Genomic DNA, 17500 nt, shown 5'->3' with positions numbered 1-17500 from the left:
CATAAAATATGTAAAAACATGTAATTAACAGTGTTTTGCAAGAACGTACTGGTACGTCCTTTGGGGGTGAAAGGGTTAAAGAAAATCCAAAATGGGGACCGTAGCTTTGAAGAAAGTATATTGAATAACAATTCCACATCAAAGAATTAAAATTCGAATTATCTCTTTTCCGGTAAGACTACATGGAAAAGATTATTTTTCATGATATGACCTATGTATTTCCAAATATTTCTGAAACTGTTGCCTGTTTTTTTTTATCTCTCTCTCTCTCTCTCTCTCTCTCTCTCTCTCTCTCTCTCTCTCTCTCTCTCTCTCTCTCTCTCTCTCTCTCTCTCTCTCTCTATATATATATATATATATATATGTATATATATATATATATATATGTATATATATATATATATATATATATATATATATATATATATATATATATATATGTTAGGCAAAATGTGGATAATTGCCAAATGTGTACATTTTTCAATAAATTTTGCCTATTGTGTACAATTTACAGCGCTTGGTGCCTGCAAATTGTACACAATAGGCAAAATTTATTGCAAAATGTACACATTTGGCAATTATCCACATTTAGCGTAACATATATATATATATATATATATATATATATATATATATATATATATATATATATATATACATATACATATATATATATATATATATATATATATATATATATATATTTATATTTTGTAAGAAACCCTTTCGACCAAGAAAAGGACAAGGCTTGTGAGAGACCGTGTCAGCATAGCTTACAAAGGTATTTGTGTCATGACTGAATCCACTTGCTTAGGAGTACACTCTGGCACACTATTCTATCTTATTTCTCTTTTTCTTGTTTGGTTAAAGTTTTTATAGTTTTCATAGGAAATATTTATTCTAATGTTTTTAATGTTCTTAAAATATTCTATTTTTCCTTGTTTCCTTTTCTCACTGGGCTATTTGTTCTCTGTTGGAATTCCTGGGCTTATAGCATTCTGCTGTTCCAACTAGGGTTGTAGCATAGTAAGTAATAATAATAATAATAATAATAATAATAATAATAATAATAAATAATAATAATGATAATGATAATAATAATCAAAACTTGTTGATCAATTTCTCGCATACAAATATTTTTGTATTTTGTAATTCTGATTTTCACCATCATAGCCTTTTTATTGACGTATCGGGCTATAAACTGAATTGTATCCAGGGGTACTTATCCTTTCCCCATATTCCCCACTTCCCTATCTTTATCAGTATCCGTATTATATCGTTAAACCATTAAAGCCCAGTCGAAGAATCTACCTACCTACCAAGGCACTTCCCACAATTTGGGGATTAGCCAACATAAAAAAAGAACAAACAGGAAACTTTCCTTCCCTTCGCTCCTCCCAGCCTGACGAGGGGTTCACCAGAGTTTGATTGGTACTGCTAGAAGAAGAATCACCTTTAGACAAATGATTTTAAACACGTGAATAGTATTTTCAAGAGAAGTCGAACCCAGAAAGAAAAGGAGAAAAAGCGCTCCTCCCAGCCTGACGAGGGGTTTACCAGAGTTTGATTGGTACTGCTAGAAGAAGAATCCCCTTTAGAAAAATGATTCTAAACACGTAAATAGTATTTCTAATAGAAGTTGAACTCAGAAAGAAAAGGAGAAACAAAGTTAAAGTGATAACTAATAAGTCAAGATTGCATAAGGTGAAGACTATTTCTTCCCTTCATTGCTCCAAGCCTGACGAGGGGTTTACCGAAGTTTGGTTGGTACTACTAGACGAAGAATCACCAGAAAAAAAAAAGATTCTAAACACGTGAATAGTATTTTCAATAGACCTTGAACTCGGAAAGAAGATGAGAAAAAAAGTTGAAATGATAACTATGATGAAGATTATTTCTTCGCTTCGCTCCTCCCAGCCTGATGAGGGGTTTACCAAAGTTTGATTGGTACTGCTAGACGAAGAATCACCAGAAAAAAAGATTCTAAACACGTGAATAGTATTTTCAACTGACCTTGAACTCAGAAAGAAAAGGAGAAAAAAGTTGAAATGCCAACTAATAAGTCAAGATTGCATAAGGTGGAGATTATATATCTTTTAACAGTCAGCAGAGGTCGTTAGCAAGTTAACCGGATTAACTGCACACTTTCCTCGCTAAGCTGAAACAACACTATCAAAGGTTAAACACTCTGACCCTCTTTGACCACCTTGCATTTCTCCTACTGTTACATGTCGCTACTGTTAAGTCCTTAACTGAATTAGGAAGTGAGGGCTTATCCATAAATACCATACCGAACATACGCCCTAAAGCTAGAAGGCGTATGAATAATGCGTCTGGGTATGTGTGATACGTATGGACTTCTTTGTACGTAAGAATGCCTCGGTGGTTATGTGGCCCTAATTCTATAATTCAAATTAAATCATATTTGTTAAATCATCTTCATGGTATGACGAATACTCTTTATTAAAGAAGTTTACTGAGTCTTTATAAGAGCCAGACAGATAATTATAGCATTTTAAAAATTGTTTTTAGATAATTCTTTTAAAAATTAAGTTTACCATGTTTAACCTTGGACAGACATTTTCTCGGGATAAGAATATTGTTGATATCATATCTTGTAATAGAGTTCTCTTGCTTGAGGGTACACCCGGGCACACTAATCCATCTTATCTCTCTTCCTCTTATTTTGCTAAAGTTTTTATACTTTATATATGAAATATTTATTCTTGTGTTGTTATTTTTCTTGAAATATTCTATTTTACTTGTTAATTACTTCTCTTATTTCCTTGTTTCCTCTCCTCACTGGGCTATTTGTTCCTTGTTTGAGCCCCTGTGTTTATAGCATCCTGCTTTTCCAACTAGGGTTGTAGCTTAATAATAATAATAATAATAATAATAATAATAATAATAATAATAATAATAATAATAATAATAATAGATTTTTCATCTTTTGTAGCATTAACAAGTGAACAGTATTATTATTATTATTATTATTATTATTATTATTATTATTATTATTATCATTATTACTATTATTATTATTATTACTTTCTAAGCTACAACCCTTGTTGGAAAAGCAGTATATAATATTATCCTTTTTTTATGGAGTGATTTAAAAAAAAAAAATTGTATGGACAAGGACCAGAAATGAAACAGCTCTGATTAGCTTATATATTGAAGTTAATTTTATTCATAAATCTTTAAGCTTATATTTCTACACAACCACAGTTTTTGACATATGTTGATTATTATCTAAAATATAACTATATATGAACTGGAAAATAAGACAGTGATACAACTATGTACTTAGCCATACAGTTATAGTTATGTGTAAATAATGTATACATTTAAATATGCATATGTATATATATAGACTATTTTAATACATATACATATACTGTATACATATATACATGCACACATATATTTGTATCTATGCATTTATATATGTATACATACACATATATACACACTTATATATACATATATGTATATATACACATACACATACATTCATATTTATACATATATATATATATATATATATATATATATATATATATATATATATATGTGTGTGTGTGTGTGTGTGTGTGTGTATAAGTATACACAAGCATACATGCATATATATATATATATATATATATATATATTGAAAATAATCTTCAGTTGCTGTATGTATATACATTATTGTATACACATACATTATATGTATGGCTTAACATACACGTATATATTTATATGCTATATTATCCGTACATACGTATATAATCTGTATATAATGTTAGTTATTTTTTACCTATTATATATAAATTTGATGCACATTCAACAATATATTTTCTACACCTGATAGAAAATAAGTAGAGAGAGAGGGTAAAAGCGAAATACTCTAAAACAAAACCCTGATTCTCATTGAAATTTAACAACTTTATGAGAAAAAAAAAAGGATTTTTACCTATATATATATTCGCATACAGTATTTATCTACATCCATATCTGTGATACGAATCGTATTATCATACACTTGCATAACAGGCAATCAGTCCTTCTATCTATCTACCTATATCTAGCATCTTTCTATCTATCTATCTATCTATCTATGTATCTGTTTGTCTGCTTGTCGATGTGTTTTGTAACTATTTTGCTTTTGACTTCAATCGATGGATGCTTCTATTCTGTTAGTGACTAAGAATGGGTCTGTCTGGAAAATAAAATCATACACGCTTCTATTCTGTAAGTGACTAAGAATGGGTCTGTCTGGAAAACAAAATCATAGACGCTTCTATTCTGTAAGTGCCTAAGTATGGGTCTGTCTGGAAATCAAAATCATAGACGCTTCTATTCTGTAAGTGACTAAGAATGGATCTGTCTGGAAATCAAAATCATAGACGCTTCTATTCTGTAAGTGACTAAGAATGGGTCTGTCTGGAAATCAAAATCATAGACGCTTCTATTCTGTAAGTGACTAAGAATGTGTCTGTTTGGAAAACAAAATCATAGACGCTTCTATTCTGTAAGTGATTAAGAATGGGTCTCTCTGGAAATCAAAATCATAGACGCTTCTATTCTGTAAGTGCCTAAGAATGGGTCTGTCTGGAAATCAAAACAAAGACGCTTCTATTCTGTGAGTGATTAAGAATGGGTCTGTCTGGAAAACAAAATCACGCAAGGCAAACTATTGTGGAGTCACGGGGCTTGAGTGTGGCAACCTCATCTTTCAAGGCATGCTGATAAATCATCGGGCTGTTTTGTTCTGGTTCCATCCCCTCATAAGAGGAATAAGGTGTAAGGCGAAAAGAAAAATATTGTGCGTATGTACCTCTTTGTGCGACCATCATCAAGTCACTGTACGTTGTATTTCTTACCATTAGATTCCTTGTACATTAAGACTGAGGTAGATGAGAACTCTTCTGGTACATTGAAGGGACTTTTTCATAATGAAACATTCAAGGGAAACTAGTGGAAGACCACAGACTCACCAATAGCCCATAGATACATAATCATATTGGTAAAGAGGTAATTATGCTTGACATTCTTTCAACATGAGAACTCAAAAAAAAAAAGAAGGTTAACATCTTAGTATATTCATATTTGGTTCAGCATCCTAATGGTTGAATTTGATTATAAAGAGGCTAAAATATGTGCTTTTATCTCTGAGACAATCGACATGCTCAAACACCCATGCGAAGAAGTGATAAATGTTATGGAGTTTGTGTACTTACGGGGAATACATTGAAGGGTGACATAATTTGGCGGGTGTAAGTATCAGGTACGAAAGGCATTTTTAAATACAGTGTAAGAGAACATTTATTAAACAAGTATGCACTAGTATTGAGAGAGAGAGAGAGAGAGAGAGAGAGAGAGAGAGAGAGAGAGAGTCTGTCTTATATTGGTAAGATGCGAGTTAAATCTTAAGTTTCATTATGCATAAGTTCATACTACAGTACATATATAGTGTTCATTAAAGGCTAGTTACCACTTTCTATATACTAATCTTCTTAATCAGTTACGCTGTAGTTATCCCATCATAGCAATTGAATGTTGTGCAATAATCACAATTATCAACACAACTTGAAATACTATCGGGGCCAGGAACCATTTTTTTTAATTAAATGCAGCTCAAACACAGCAATTTAGTAGCCTGTATATGTCTTTCTTGAATGACGTTGATTCATTACAGAGAAACATTGGCCTTCTTGGTTCTTCGCTCAGAAATAGATTTTTCCTTCGTCAAAATCCCTTTTTTAAGACAGACACCAGAGAAGCCTGAATTTGTCTTTCTTTAGTGGGTCTAGCCCAGCATAGAGATTGACAATGGCCTTTCTGAATATGGTCTTTCTTATACAGACACCACAGTAGTCTGAATTGGTCTTCCTTAAGTATGTCTAGTCAACATAGAGATTAACAATGGCTTTCTTGAAAATAGTTTTTCTAATACAGACACCAGAATAGTCTGAATTCGTCTTTCTTTAGTGGGCCTATCCCAACATAGATTTTAGATGGTTTGCAATGGTCTCTCTTGAATGGGGCTATCACAACACAGGCACTTATCAGTCTGATCTAGTTATTCATGAGTGTGGCTATCTCAGCGAAGTAACTTGGTGACCTGAAGGGGTATTTCTTGAAAGGGACTATCCTAAAACAGACACTTTATGGTCTGATCTAGATATTCATGAGTATGGCTAACTCAGCGAAGAAACTTGGTGGCCTAAAGGGGTCTTTCTTGAAAGGGACTATCCTATCACAGACGACACCTATGGGCCTGATCTGGTCATTTTTGAATTCGGCTATCCCAACACAGAAGTTTACTTGCTGGCCTGAACCAGTGTTTATTGAATGGGACTATCCCAGCACAAAAATATAGAAGCTTTAACATGCCTTTCTTGAGTGGGGTTATAACAACATAGTCATTAGGTGGTTTACATTCATGTTTCTTAAATAGGGCTATCCAAGCATTATTTATTGATTATCATAAGTATTAATTGAAAATGGTTATCTAACTTGCACTACTTTCACTGGATACACAACTTTTTATTCTCATTATCTACTTCAAAAGCAGCTTTCTTCAATTAATTTTTTGTTTTGATTTTCAAAAGAAGCTTCCAGACTTTGTTTTTATTTTGACAATCATTGAATTTATGCATAAAAGACACTATCAGTTCTTTTCCTTTATTGCTTCAAATTCATTGCTCAGCTAAAAAACATACTACAAGGAGTAATTGTATTGGGAGATTAAGGCCACATTTCATTTTTTTCTGTCACTAAACTATAATAATATGTATTATTGCTACTCATTCCTTCCAAAACTTTCGATGTTTTTGGCTTTATCAAACACTTAAGCAGCATAGATAGCTAATCCTCCTCAAAATGTTCCAAACAGAAAGCACAACAGTGTACTCACTGTCATACGTTGTTCAGTGGTATTAATTCTTAGTTTTAAGCAATAGATAAGGTTGAAAGTGCAAACTATTTATCAAAATTCTTGAATGACTATTTCAAGATTGGCTACTCGTGTTTAGCTGAAATTAGGACAGGCACATGTAATATGGTTTGTAGAGGATACTTGGGCTTTTACTGTACTTGAATAAGTCAAAGATATTTAAAAGAAGCCTGTATTTCATGTGTGTGTTCGGATATGTAAAAAGAATTATATCTCTAACCTCATTTGACCTAACTCTATCAACCTATTAACCTACGATACTTTCAGCCATACAGCCATACATTATACACAAAGACACACCCTTATACATACATACATACGTACATGCATATATATATATATATATATATATATATATATATATATATATATATATATATACATGCATTCATTTACTAACAGTATTACTGATAATACTATTTACCCACTTCTTCTAAATTCCCATAACATCAATAAATGCCAAAATAAATTCCTTCGGTGAGCAAACAGTTATAACCTAATATTCCACTCAGTTAATACTACAGAGTTGTAATTCTCTTGAGAAATGGCTAAGAACGACACAATGTTAGTACATCGTAAAAACTGGTTTGTTATTACGCATTTACATGAAAAAGAGAACAGACATTTACGTTAAACATTGGTTTTGGTTTTGCTTTGAATCTTTTGCGTATAAGAAAGAGAAATGTTTTATGGTATGGGAAAGAGAAAATGATACATGAAAGAGTATTTCTATGATAACAAAATACAATATATTTGATATAACTATGCATAGTTTCACTTATAATGATATAAAAAAAAAGTCCTAGAAGCATGAGACAGTGATTTCAATGAGTGAATATATTCCTATATATGCGCACATAATACAGATTTGGCATAAATATATAGATTTTTAAATGGGTGATTCTGAATTGTTATATATATATATATATATATATATATATATATATATATATATATATATATACATACATATATATATATATATATATATATATATATATATATATATTTATATATTTATATATATGTATGTATATTCATATATATATATATATATATATATGTATATATAGATAGATAGATAGATAGATATATATACATTATATATATATATATATATATATATATATATATATAAATATGTATATATATGTATGTATATATATATATATATATATATATATACATATATATATACATATATATATAATATATATAAATATGTATATATATGTATGTATATATATATATATATATATATATATATATATATATATATATATATATATATATATATAATCCTACATTTATAAGCAAAAACATGCAAAAATGCACTTTGTATGTGAACACATATTGAATAAATCACACAACTTTCAGAAAAGAACTTGCATCCTAAATTGCTTGGCTGTACTTGTCTGTCAAAACAACTAATTAACAGATGATCTTTATTTTGTATATATAATTTAGCAAACATTTAAAGCTTCCCAGACTTTTTAAATGACTTCCTTAAAACAAAACAAAAATTACATTAATTTTTGATTTTCAATAGAAGTTTTCTCCTGTTGAAATGTTTTTGTAACACTATGGAAAAAAAAAATTTCACTAACGGACACATGCGTACGCAAATGTACCGAGTTCCTTTATGGCGTACGTATGTGTCCTTCTCGTATTTCTTGACACTGGAACTTGATCAGATAGACCTTTACAAGTTCCATTTTGAGCACAACCGGACCAGCTAAGTCTTGTATGGCACCAACATCCATACCTTAAATTCTAAACTCCGACAGTTGAGTGTGACATCCTAATAGTACTGTATAACTGTTATCAACATACACAATAACAAATATTAGTTAATAACAATCATTTCCTATAATTAATTATTCTTATTTACATTTATATGAGGAAGTCAATTAACAGATAAAGAAAAATATTACACTTCGTTATTAGACCTTTAACCATTACACAAGAACAATCAAGAACAGCAGTCACATGTCTACAAGACTTAAGAAACTTTATATCTTCAAGTAAAATATTCTTTTTTTTCCTAAAGCACTAAAAAAGAAAGAATAACACAAAATATAAACCTTTATAGGTCGATCTCATTAATTTACAACTTATCAGAGGTATATTTTTCATTGGACGGATTATTTGGAGTCCCGCAATTTCTCCCCAAACGAAAGGAATGAGAGCAGCGACTCCAAGAATGATTAGATATCAGGAGGACTCCCCTGCATTCCAGGCTACTTGGCAACATTGCTGATGGCAATAGTGCTTTTTTTATGAACAGCCATTTCTTCACAGTACCACACCTTTATTGTCAAACAAACACACAGTACCCAAGATCCTAAGCTTAGGAACCATCAATACATATCAATTGTTGCTTTTCTTTTTTGTCATGCATTTTTAATCTGTTAGGCTGCAGAATACTTCTTTCACCATCAGGAAACAAGGGCTATCAAGTGCTATTCCATTCCTTTTTTTATGGGATGTTTACATAACCATCGGTTGCGGAATACAAAATCGTGCACCACTGTAAGCCCTTTCTAGGTAGGTAGAACCAGCAGTTTGGTCCTGATCACAATCAGCGTTTTACCGTTAACATTGCCAAATATCGTACCCATTTTTGTTCTCTACTGGTTATCTATTTAGTAGAATCAGCGGACTACCTTAAGCACCACAGCATAAAAAAATACCATGTGTGCGTGTGTCAGTTCTCATGAAAAGACAGCCATGAACATGTCTTGGTTAAACTTCACCACAATTATGTGAAGAATTCCACCAAAGAATTCTTTAGTCTGAATAGCTTCCAAATATCATAAAATGTAGAACATTCTTTTAAATTTCAAAATATTAACATTATGGTTTTGATTCCTGAGTTTATATTTAAAGACCTGACATCACACTGCAAACAAGAGCCAATAAAAATGAATGAACATGGAATAAAACTAACTCTAGTGCAAACTGAACAGCAGAAAATAAAAAACTAAAAGAATTATGAAGGAGAATTTTTGGCAGCTATCCCTTTTTTGGATAAAATTGCTAACGAGCTGTGGTTATCACTAAGTTTAATTTCATAATCACCATCTTGATATGGCTTTTAAAAACCTGGCAAGCGTTTCTAACATGAGCTACAGGACACATCAATAATGATCAATCTTTGAGCAAACAGTACAACTTCATATTATGATGAGTCCAATCTATGGCAGGTAATGATTAAATACATAAGCGAGCAAACTTTGGTTTTGAGATACATAGCATGGGTATGTAAGACAAATATTTTCTTGACAGTCAAAAAATGATATTTCATTAACCTTACATAAATCATACAAATGCTTCTTGTAATTGCTTGTCATATGATTTCGTAATTTAAGCAAGTAACCAAATAACAGAAAATATAGATACAGTAACAGGTCCCATTTTCCAGAAACACAATGAAATAACACGATTTACAAAATATATATTTCATAGATAAATAGTGAGTCTGCACTCCTAATGCAGTCACCATTTTTTTTGTTCTAGTGACCTGAATTTTTTTTTATCATATACATGGAAGGATTTCATACAGATAATACTTCACTAACCAGTTTAAAATACCACAGTTCTCAACAATCACTAATGAGGGGGCTGGAGTGTTGGAGGTGGAGAATCTGGACCAGAAGGCACTGTTGGCCCAGATGGGGTAGATATTATCAGCGTTCTACTAAGAGCACCTTCAGACACTGTGTAACCACCACCATCAACAGTTATCTGTGTGAAAGATTTCTGCGGAATACTTGCCACTTCCATTTGGCAGAGATGGCTGGATAAACTGTTACCATTCTCAGATGAATCAACAACAACTCTCTCACTGATGGTTGGTTTCATAGAAACAGACTCAATAGTTACATGTTCCATATGCTTAGGTGTAATTGTTACATTTTCTGTATGGGTTAAGGTATCTGTAGAGACTACAACAGCACCATTTTCCCTTACAGTAACCATTGCAGGCTCATGATGAGCAACGACTAATTCTGGGGGGGATTGTGCACGGGATGAACGAGGTTTGGGTGGGACAGGAGGAGGCAATGAAGAATAGGAAGTTCCACTCACATCGACACTACTAATACGAGGAGCAACAGTGACAGTTACTCCTTCCCCTCGTTTAGTTTCATGGAGTTGCATGTTAGCCTCTGCTTCACTGTCACTACTAAGACTGCTACGGCTACTACTACTGCTACTGCTTGTGATCATTTTTGATATGTGCGTTACTTCCTGTTTAGGTGATACTTGGCAAAGCTGGACACTGAAACTGCTCACTTGCTTTTCCTTCGATGTTGGACGTCCCGACTGAACAACCACGACATCTACATCCTCCCTCCTCCTCAGGGGAGTTACTTCTACTCCACCACCCAAAATAGTTGCGTCCCCATCAAGCAATGTAATTGTAGTTCCTCCAACAGGAGCTGGTGTTGACGGCAAGGCTGGTGGATCTTCACTTTCATCATCACTCCTATGCAAAGTAATACTTCTCCTAGATGTTTCAGATGCTGTTACCCACTGTGAGGAAGATTCGTTTATTGGTGTGGAGCCACTAATTTCAATGTGGGAAACAGATTCTCCTTCAGGCTCAAAAAATTTGGGAGAAACAGTTTCTACAAGACTGCTAGAACTAAATTTTCTCAGTTGTAAGGCTTCTTCTAATGTTCCCCATTGGCCAGCTCTTCTGAGTCCTGTTCCTCCATCAACACGGAGTGCCATTATCGATGTTTCCTCTTCCTCATCTATAGATGTTGCAGACGAATCAGGAAGCTGAAGGCGAAGTGGGTGATTGAGTCGAGGGATTTTTTCAACAGGCGTTGTTGCTTCAGCCCTCATGAAATCAAGAGACATTGCTCTTTCTAATATTACATTGACCACTTCAGGCTCTGTTTGTAATCGGGAAAGATCACCAAGAGAAGCTGCTTTTCTTTTCAGTTCCTCTGAGTCAATGGGCGGGTGCTTTGGTGTTGAGGATGTAATTGGCTCTAGCTCAGATCTGATTACGACTCTTTCTCCTTCACTATCTGATGCTGTTGAATTTATATCATGGAGAGACAGCATTGGTATGTGCCTTTCTACTACAGTTCTTTGAACAACTTCATTTACCTCAATAAGATTTTTTGGAGGCTGTGAAGACTTCATTTTTACCTCTTTTACAATCACATTATCTTTTTTCTCTGGTTTTCTAACAGCTTCTCTAGGGGGCTCAGGAGCCCGACGTTTAGATGCAATTTCAGCATCGTCCATTTTATTTGGCTCTCCAGAATATTCAAGCCTTGGCAAAATAATGTTCACTTCTCTTTTCACAACCTGTATTTTTTCAGACACTTCCCCTTCTTCAGGGTAATCCTTCACATTTACTTCAGTTATACCGGTGGTTACTTGGCGACTTCTTCCACGATTCCGTTTTCTCTTTTTTACCTCTGTTGATGATTCATTTTCCTCTTCTGAACTAGAAGAGGAACTTGATGACGATGAAGTATGTGGTTTTTCTGTACGTTTTCTCCTGTTATCTTTGGCAGCAGCAGCAGCAATGTTTAAGACATGAGAATTCTCTTCAGAAATATCAATTATTTCTGCTTCTTCTTTTTTAATCTTCTTTTCTTTTTCTTTTTTCTTTTTTGAGTTTTTCTTTCTCTTTCCTTCAGGAGCATCCGGATGCTCATTGACAGTTCCTTCTCGTGTAGCTTCATCATCACTAGAATGACTGTCATGTCGAATACGACTGATTTCCGTTTGGATTTTGCCTTTAAGATTCTTAAAACCTTTGAAACCTAATCTGATACCTTTACTTTTTTGTTCTTTCACCTTCTCATCTCCTCCATTCGTATCTAATTCTACTCGCTCTTCAACCTCACCACCTTCAGAGTCAGATGTATTCTTACCACTACGGCTCTTAAATGCAAAGCTACGACCTTTCTGCGCTTTAATTCTTGAGGCATCTTCACCACGTGTGTCTAAAGATGCTTTTTCTTCACCCTCAATACCCTCAGAGTCTGACTTTAGCTCACTTTTTCCCTCTGCAGCATCCATATCATAGCTACTGCTTTTACCTTTAAATCCGAAGCTCAAATTTGGTTTGAGCTTCTGCTTGATGTGCCCACTTTCAGGCTGGGGATCAGTGCCCACTTTTTCTTGGTCATTGTTATCCTCTGAATCAGAGCTTCTGCTATTTCTTCCTTTAAAACTGAAGTGCAATCCTCCCTTACTCTTAATTCGTGGTTTTTCATCCTCCCCATCTTTGTCCATGGGTGCTCCTGAAACTTTCTCTGAATTTTCTTCTTCGGTATCAGAAGATTTTGAGAAACCTTTGAATCCAAAGCTCATTCTGCTACGTGATTTTTTCTTGTCTTCTTTAGCGTCAGGGCGATCAGGATCAGGTGTCAATGAAGTAGGCTCTTTGCCATCATCTTCACTGTCTGATGAGCGACCAAAGCCACGGAAACCAAACCCTAGGCCAAATCTATTTTTATTCTTGGATTTTTCATCGTCTTCTTCATATCTTGCTTTTCCAGCAGGTCTCTCAAAATCACCCTCTTGTTTGCCTTTTGATCGTAAGCCTTCATGAGATATACTCTTTGTCTTTTTTGTATGTACATCAGGCCCTTGATAACTAACACCACTTTCAAGCATTGGTGCATTTATTTCTTTAACAGAAATACTCTTTTGAGCCTTAGGTGGTTCAAGAGATACCTCTGGTATTTCCTGCCTTTTAATTGAGACCATGCTTTCAGAAGTCAACATTCCAGGGATCTTAATTTCTTTCGAAACTAGTTCTGTAGATTTGCTGGCATCGTCATTTAATGGGTCTTTTTCTATGTTTTCTATATCAATATGCTTCTTGAATCCTTTGAAGCCAAATGCAACTCCAAATCCAGGAGAAAATCTTGAATCATCATCGTCAGCTTCTGATTGTTTTCGTGGACTTTTGAGTTTCTTATCCTCAAATTCTGTACCTATCCCTGATAAATTAGGGTTATTCATATGGAAATCAAGATCAGCTTCTGGCAAGTCACTTCTAACATTATAACCGTGGTCCTCTTCAGCTACATCAAGTTCCATCCCATGCCCAGCAGCTACATTTGATTCAATACCAGCATTCTTTTGTAAAATAAGATTAACATCAGATTTTTGCAAGCTGACATTCACATTTGGTAGCATAATGCTGGATACACTGTGCTTGGATTTGGAACCAGGTTGGTGGTGTTTTTCTGATGTATTTAGCATAGTAGAAGAGGAGAGCATCACAGGGGAAACAGGTTCTGTCTCATTGCTGTGTTCCCTTTTCAGGTTAAATTCATAATGCATACTTTCTTGAGTGCCTTGTTTTCCTTTAGAACCTTTAAAGCCAAATTTAGATATGGCCACATTGTCTCCTTCCATACTGATTACTTTACCTTTTTCTTTATCCGCATCTTTTTCATTTCTCTCGAATCTTCCAATACTTATGCTAGGCATTTGAACATCAAAGCCCTTAGTTACCCGTTCTGTGATTTTACTCTTTGTATTGTTGTATTCATCAGCAAATTCACCTTCATTCTTCTTATCAATCGCAGGTAACTTGATATTAGCTCCTCTGAAATTAAGATCATGGTCTTTGCTGTGCTCATCATGGTATCCTATACTTGGTCCACCTGTGTTTAATGCTCCTAAACCCTTGGTAGTATAAGTGAAATCTGCCGTAGAACTTTCATCTTTCGTTATATCATGGTCTAAGTCACCTGAAGCTTTAACGCTAATTCCAAGCTTTCCCTTATCACTAAACTGTGCTTTTGGTAAGCTTATATCAATGCTGGAAGATTCATTATTATATTTTCTCTTAAATTCCATATCAGCCTCTTTTTTTGTATTTTCATCTACTAGGGCTGTATCCTCCTTGTGCCCAGAAGAATTCCTGTTCAATACACCGAAATCAGGACCCTTAAATTCTAAGTTCAAAACCTTCTCTGATTTCATTTCTTTGGTTTTATTGCCGGAATATTCATCAGTTTTATGTGGTTCTACATTGTCTTTGGAGTTCTTTGAAGTAAGATTAAAATCGGGTCCTTTGAGTCCAAAAGTAAAACGTTTTTTAGATTTCTTTTCACCTTTCTTATTAGGCATTTCATCTTCATCTTCACTAAATCCTTGATCAGGGTGACTGTCTTTTGTTCTTAGCTGCACGCTTGGGAGACTGAAATCGGGAGGATTTATGTCAACACCAAAGATTTTACGATTCTTTGACTTCTCCCTATATTCATCGTCGTCATCCGAGTCATTTCCCTCTTTTCCCTTTTTGCTGTGGCTTTCATATTCAATGGCCATCTTACTTTTTCTTTTGTTATCTTCCTTGTCTCTTATTTTCTTTTCACTTTCATCATTACTATTTTCAGATATTTCTACTTTGTCCCCTTTACTATGGAGGCTAAAAGTAGGGAGACTGAAATCAGGAAGTTTTACGCCTATGTCAAAAGATCTTTTTGAATCCTGTTCACCTTCCTTACTTCTATTCTGAGTCTTATCTACATACCTTTCTCCATCATCTGTTCTTTCACCTTCAATCTTAAGGGAGGCTAAATCTAACCCTGGAGTTCTGAATTCAAAATTCTTTCCCCTTTTTTCTTCCTTGTCATTCCTTTCATCTTCTTTATCCCTAATCTGTGGCAATTTAGCTACTGTCTGACCTTCCAATTTTGGTACAGTAATCTCTGGATATCTGACACTCATAGCAATAGTTCTCTCCTCCTTTTCATTCTTCGAATTTCCCTCTTCATCAGATATTTCTTCTCTATCACGATCGCCCTCTGATGATTTAAACGTTGGAAGGGTAATATCAGGAGCTTTGAATCCAAAGGCAAAACCTTTCTTTGAGGATTTTCCTTTCTTTTTCTCATCTATATCAGATCCCTGATTGTCGATACTGACATGAGAATGACTTATGTCTGGCTCCTTGAATGCAGTTGAGGAACTTTTTCCTGTAGTCTTCGAGTCATCGTCGCTATCTTGGGACCCGTCACCTTGTCTTTGAAAACCTAAGGTTGGCAAAATATTTCTGGGCCCCTTTAGTGATAAACCAAATTCTCTCTTAGATTTTAATGCCTGCTCATCATCTCTCTCAAACTGTTCTTTTTCCAGATTATCCATGTTTAGATTGACTTTATAAGATTCTTTCTCCATTATAACAAACTGTGATCCTTGCTTTGGGTCTTTCTTTGCCACATTTTCTTCATTGTCAGAATCTAAATCTCTTTCGTGATCTTCCTTACCTTGACCTCTCAAGCTGAAGGTTGGTAGCTTAAAGCCAAAATTACGACCTGTTTTTGACTTCTTGGTTTCCCCATCTTCCTCATCTGAAATTTCAGTATCCTTTGATAAACTTAAGTCACTCTCTAGCTTCATCTTCCCCTTCAGTCTTTTGTCTTCATCACTTAATTCTTCTTCGTCACCATGACCTCTCAAGCTGAAGGTTGGTAGCTTAATACCAAGATTAAGACCTGTTTTTGACTTCTTGTTTTCACCATCTTCCTCGTCTGAAATTTCAGTATCCTTTGATAAACCTAAGTCACTCTCCTGCTTCATCTTCCCCTTCCGTCTTTTGTCTTCATCACTTAATTCTTCTTCATCACCATGACCTCTCAAACTGAAGGTTGGTAGCTTAATGCCAAGATTAAGACCTGTTTTTGACTTCTTGTTTTCACCATCTTCCTCATCTGAAATTTCAGTATCCTTTGATAAACTTAAGTCACTCTCCAGCTTCATCTTCCCCTTCAGTCTTTTGTCTTCATCACTTAATTCTTCATTATCACCATGACCTCTCAAGCTGAAGGTTGGTAGCTTAATGCCAAAATTACGACCTGTTTTTGACTTCTTGTTTTCACCATCTTCCTCATCTGAAATTTCAGTATCCTTTGATAAACCTAAGTCACTCTCCAGCTTCATCTTCCCCTTCAGTCTTTTGTCTTCATCACTTAATTCATCTTCATTTCCATGGCCTCTCAAGCTGAAGGTTGGTAGCTTAATGCCAAGATTAAGACCTGTTTTTGACTTCTTGTTTTCACCATCTTCCTCATCTGAAATTTCAGTATCCTTTGATAAACCTAAGTCACTCTCTAGCTTCATCTTCCCCTTCAGTCTTTTGTCTTCATCACTTAATTCATCTTCATTACCATGGCCTCTCAAGCTGAAGGTTGGTAGCTTAATGCCAAGATTAAGACCTGTTTTTGACTTCTTGTTTTCACCATCTTCCTCATCTGAAATTTCAGTATCCTTTGATAAACTTAAGTCACTCTCTAGCTTCATCTTCCCCTTCATCTTTTGTCTTCGTCGCTTAATTCATCTTCATCACCATGACCTCTCAAGCTGAAGGATGGTAACTTAAAGCCAAGATTAAGACCTGTTTTTGACTTCTTGTTTTCATCATCTTCCTCATCTGAAATTTCAGTATCCTTTGATAAACTTAAGTCACTCTCTAGCTTCATCTTCCCCTTCATCTTTTGTCTTCGTCGCTTAATTCATCTTCATCACCATGACCTCTCAAGCTGAAGGATGGTAACTTAAACTTAA

General features: G+C 34.4%; 1 protein-coding gene across 1 annotated transcript in view; it reads right to left on the bottom strand.

Moving 5' to 3' along the window:
- Nucleotides 1–8245: 8245 nt before the first annotated feature.
- LOC137643807 (neuroblast differentiation-associated protein AHNAK-like) overlaps nt 8246–17500 on the bottom strand; it is a 180070-nt gene continuing 170815 nt past the window's right edge. The window contains exon 8 of the mRNA XM_068376494.1: nt 8246–16374. Coding sequence (XP_068232595.1) covers nt 10553–16374 — 5822 coding nt within the window. The 3' untranslated portion in view covers nt 8246–10552. The remainder of the gene's footprint in view (nt 16375–17500) is intronic.

Source organism: Palaemon carinicauda, chromosome 7 (assembly GCF_036898095.1).
Source record: "Palaemon carinicauda isolate YSFRI2023 chromosome 7, ASM3689809v2, whole genome shotgun sequence".
Lineage (NCBI taxonomy): Eukaryota > Metazoa > Arthropoda > Malacostraca > Decapoda > Palaemonidae > Palaemon > Palaemon carinicauda.
The sequence above is the reverse complement of the archived record's forward strand: the minus strand, read 5'-3'. Positions and strand labels throughout refer to the sequence as shown.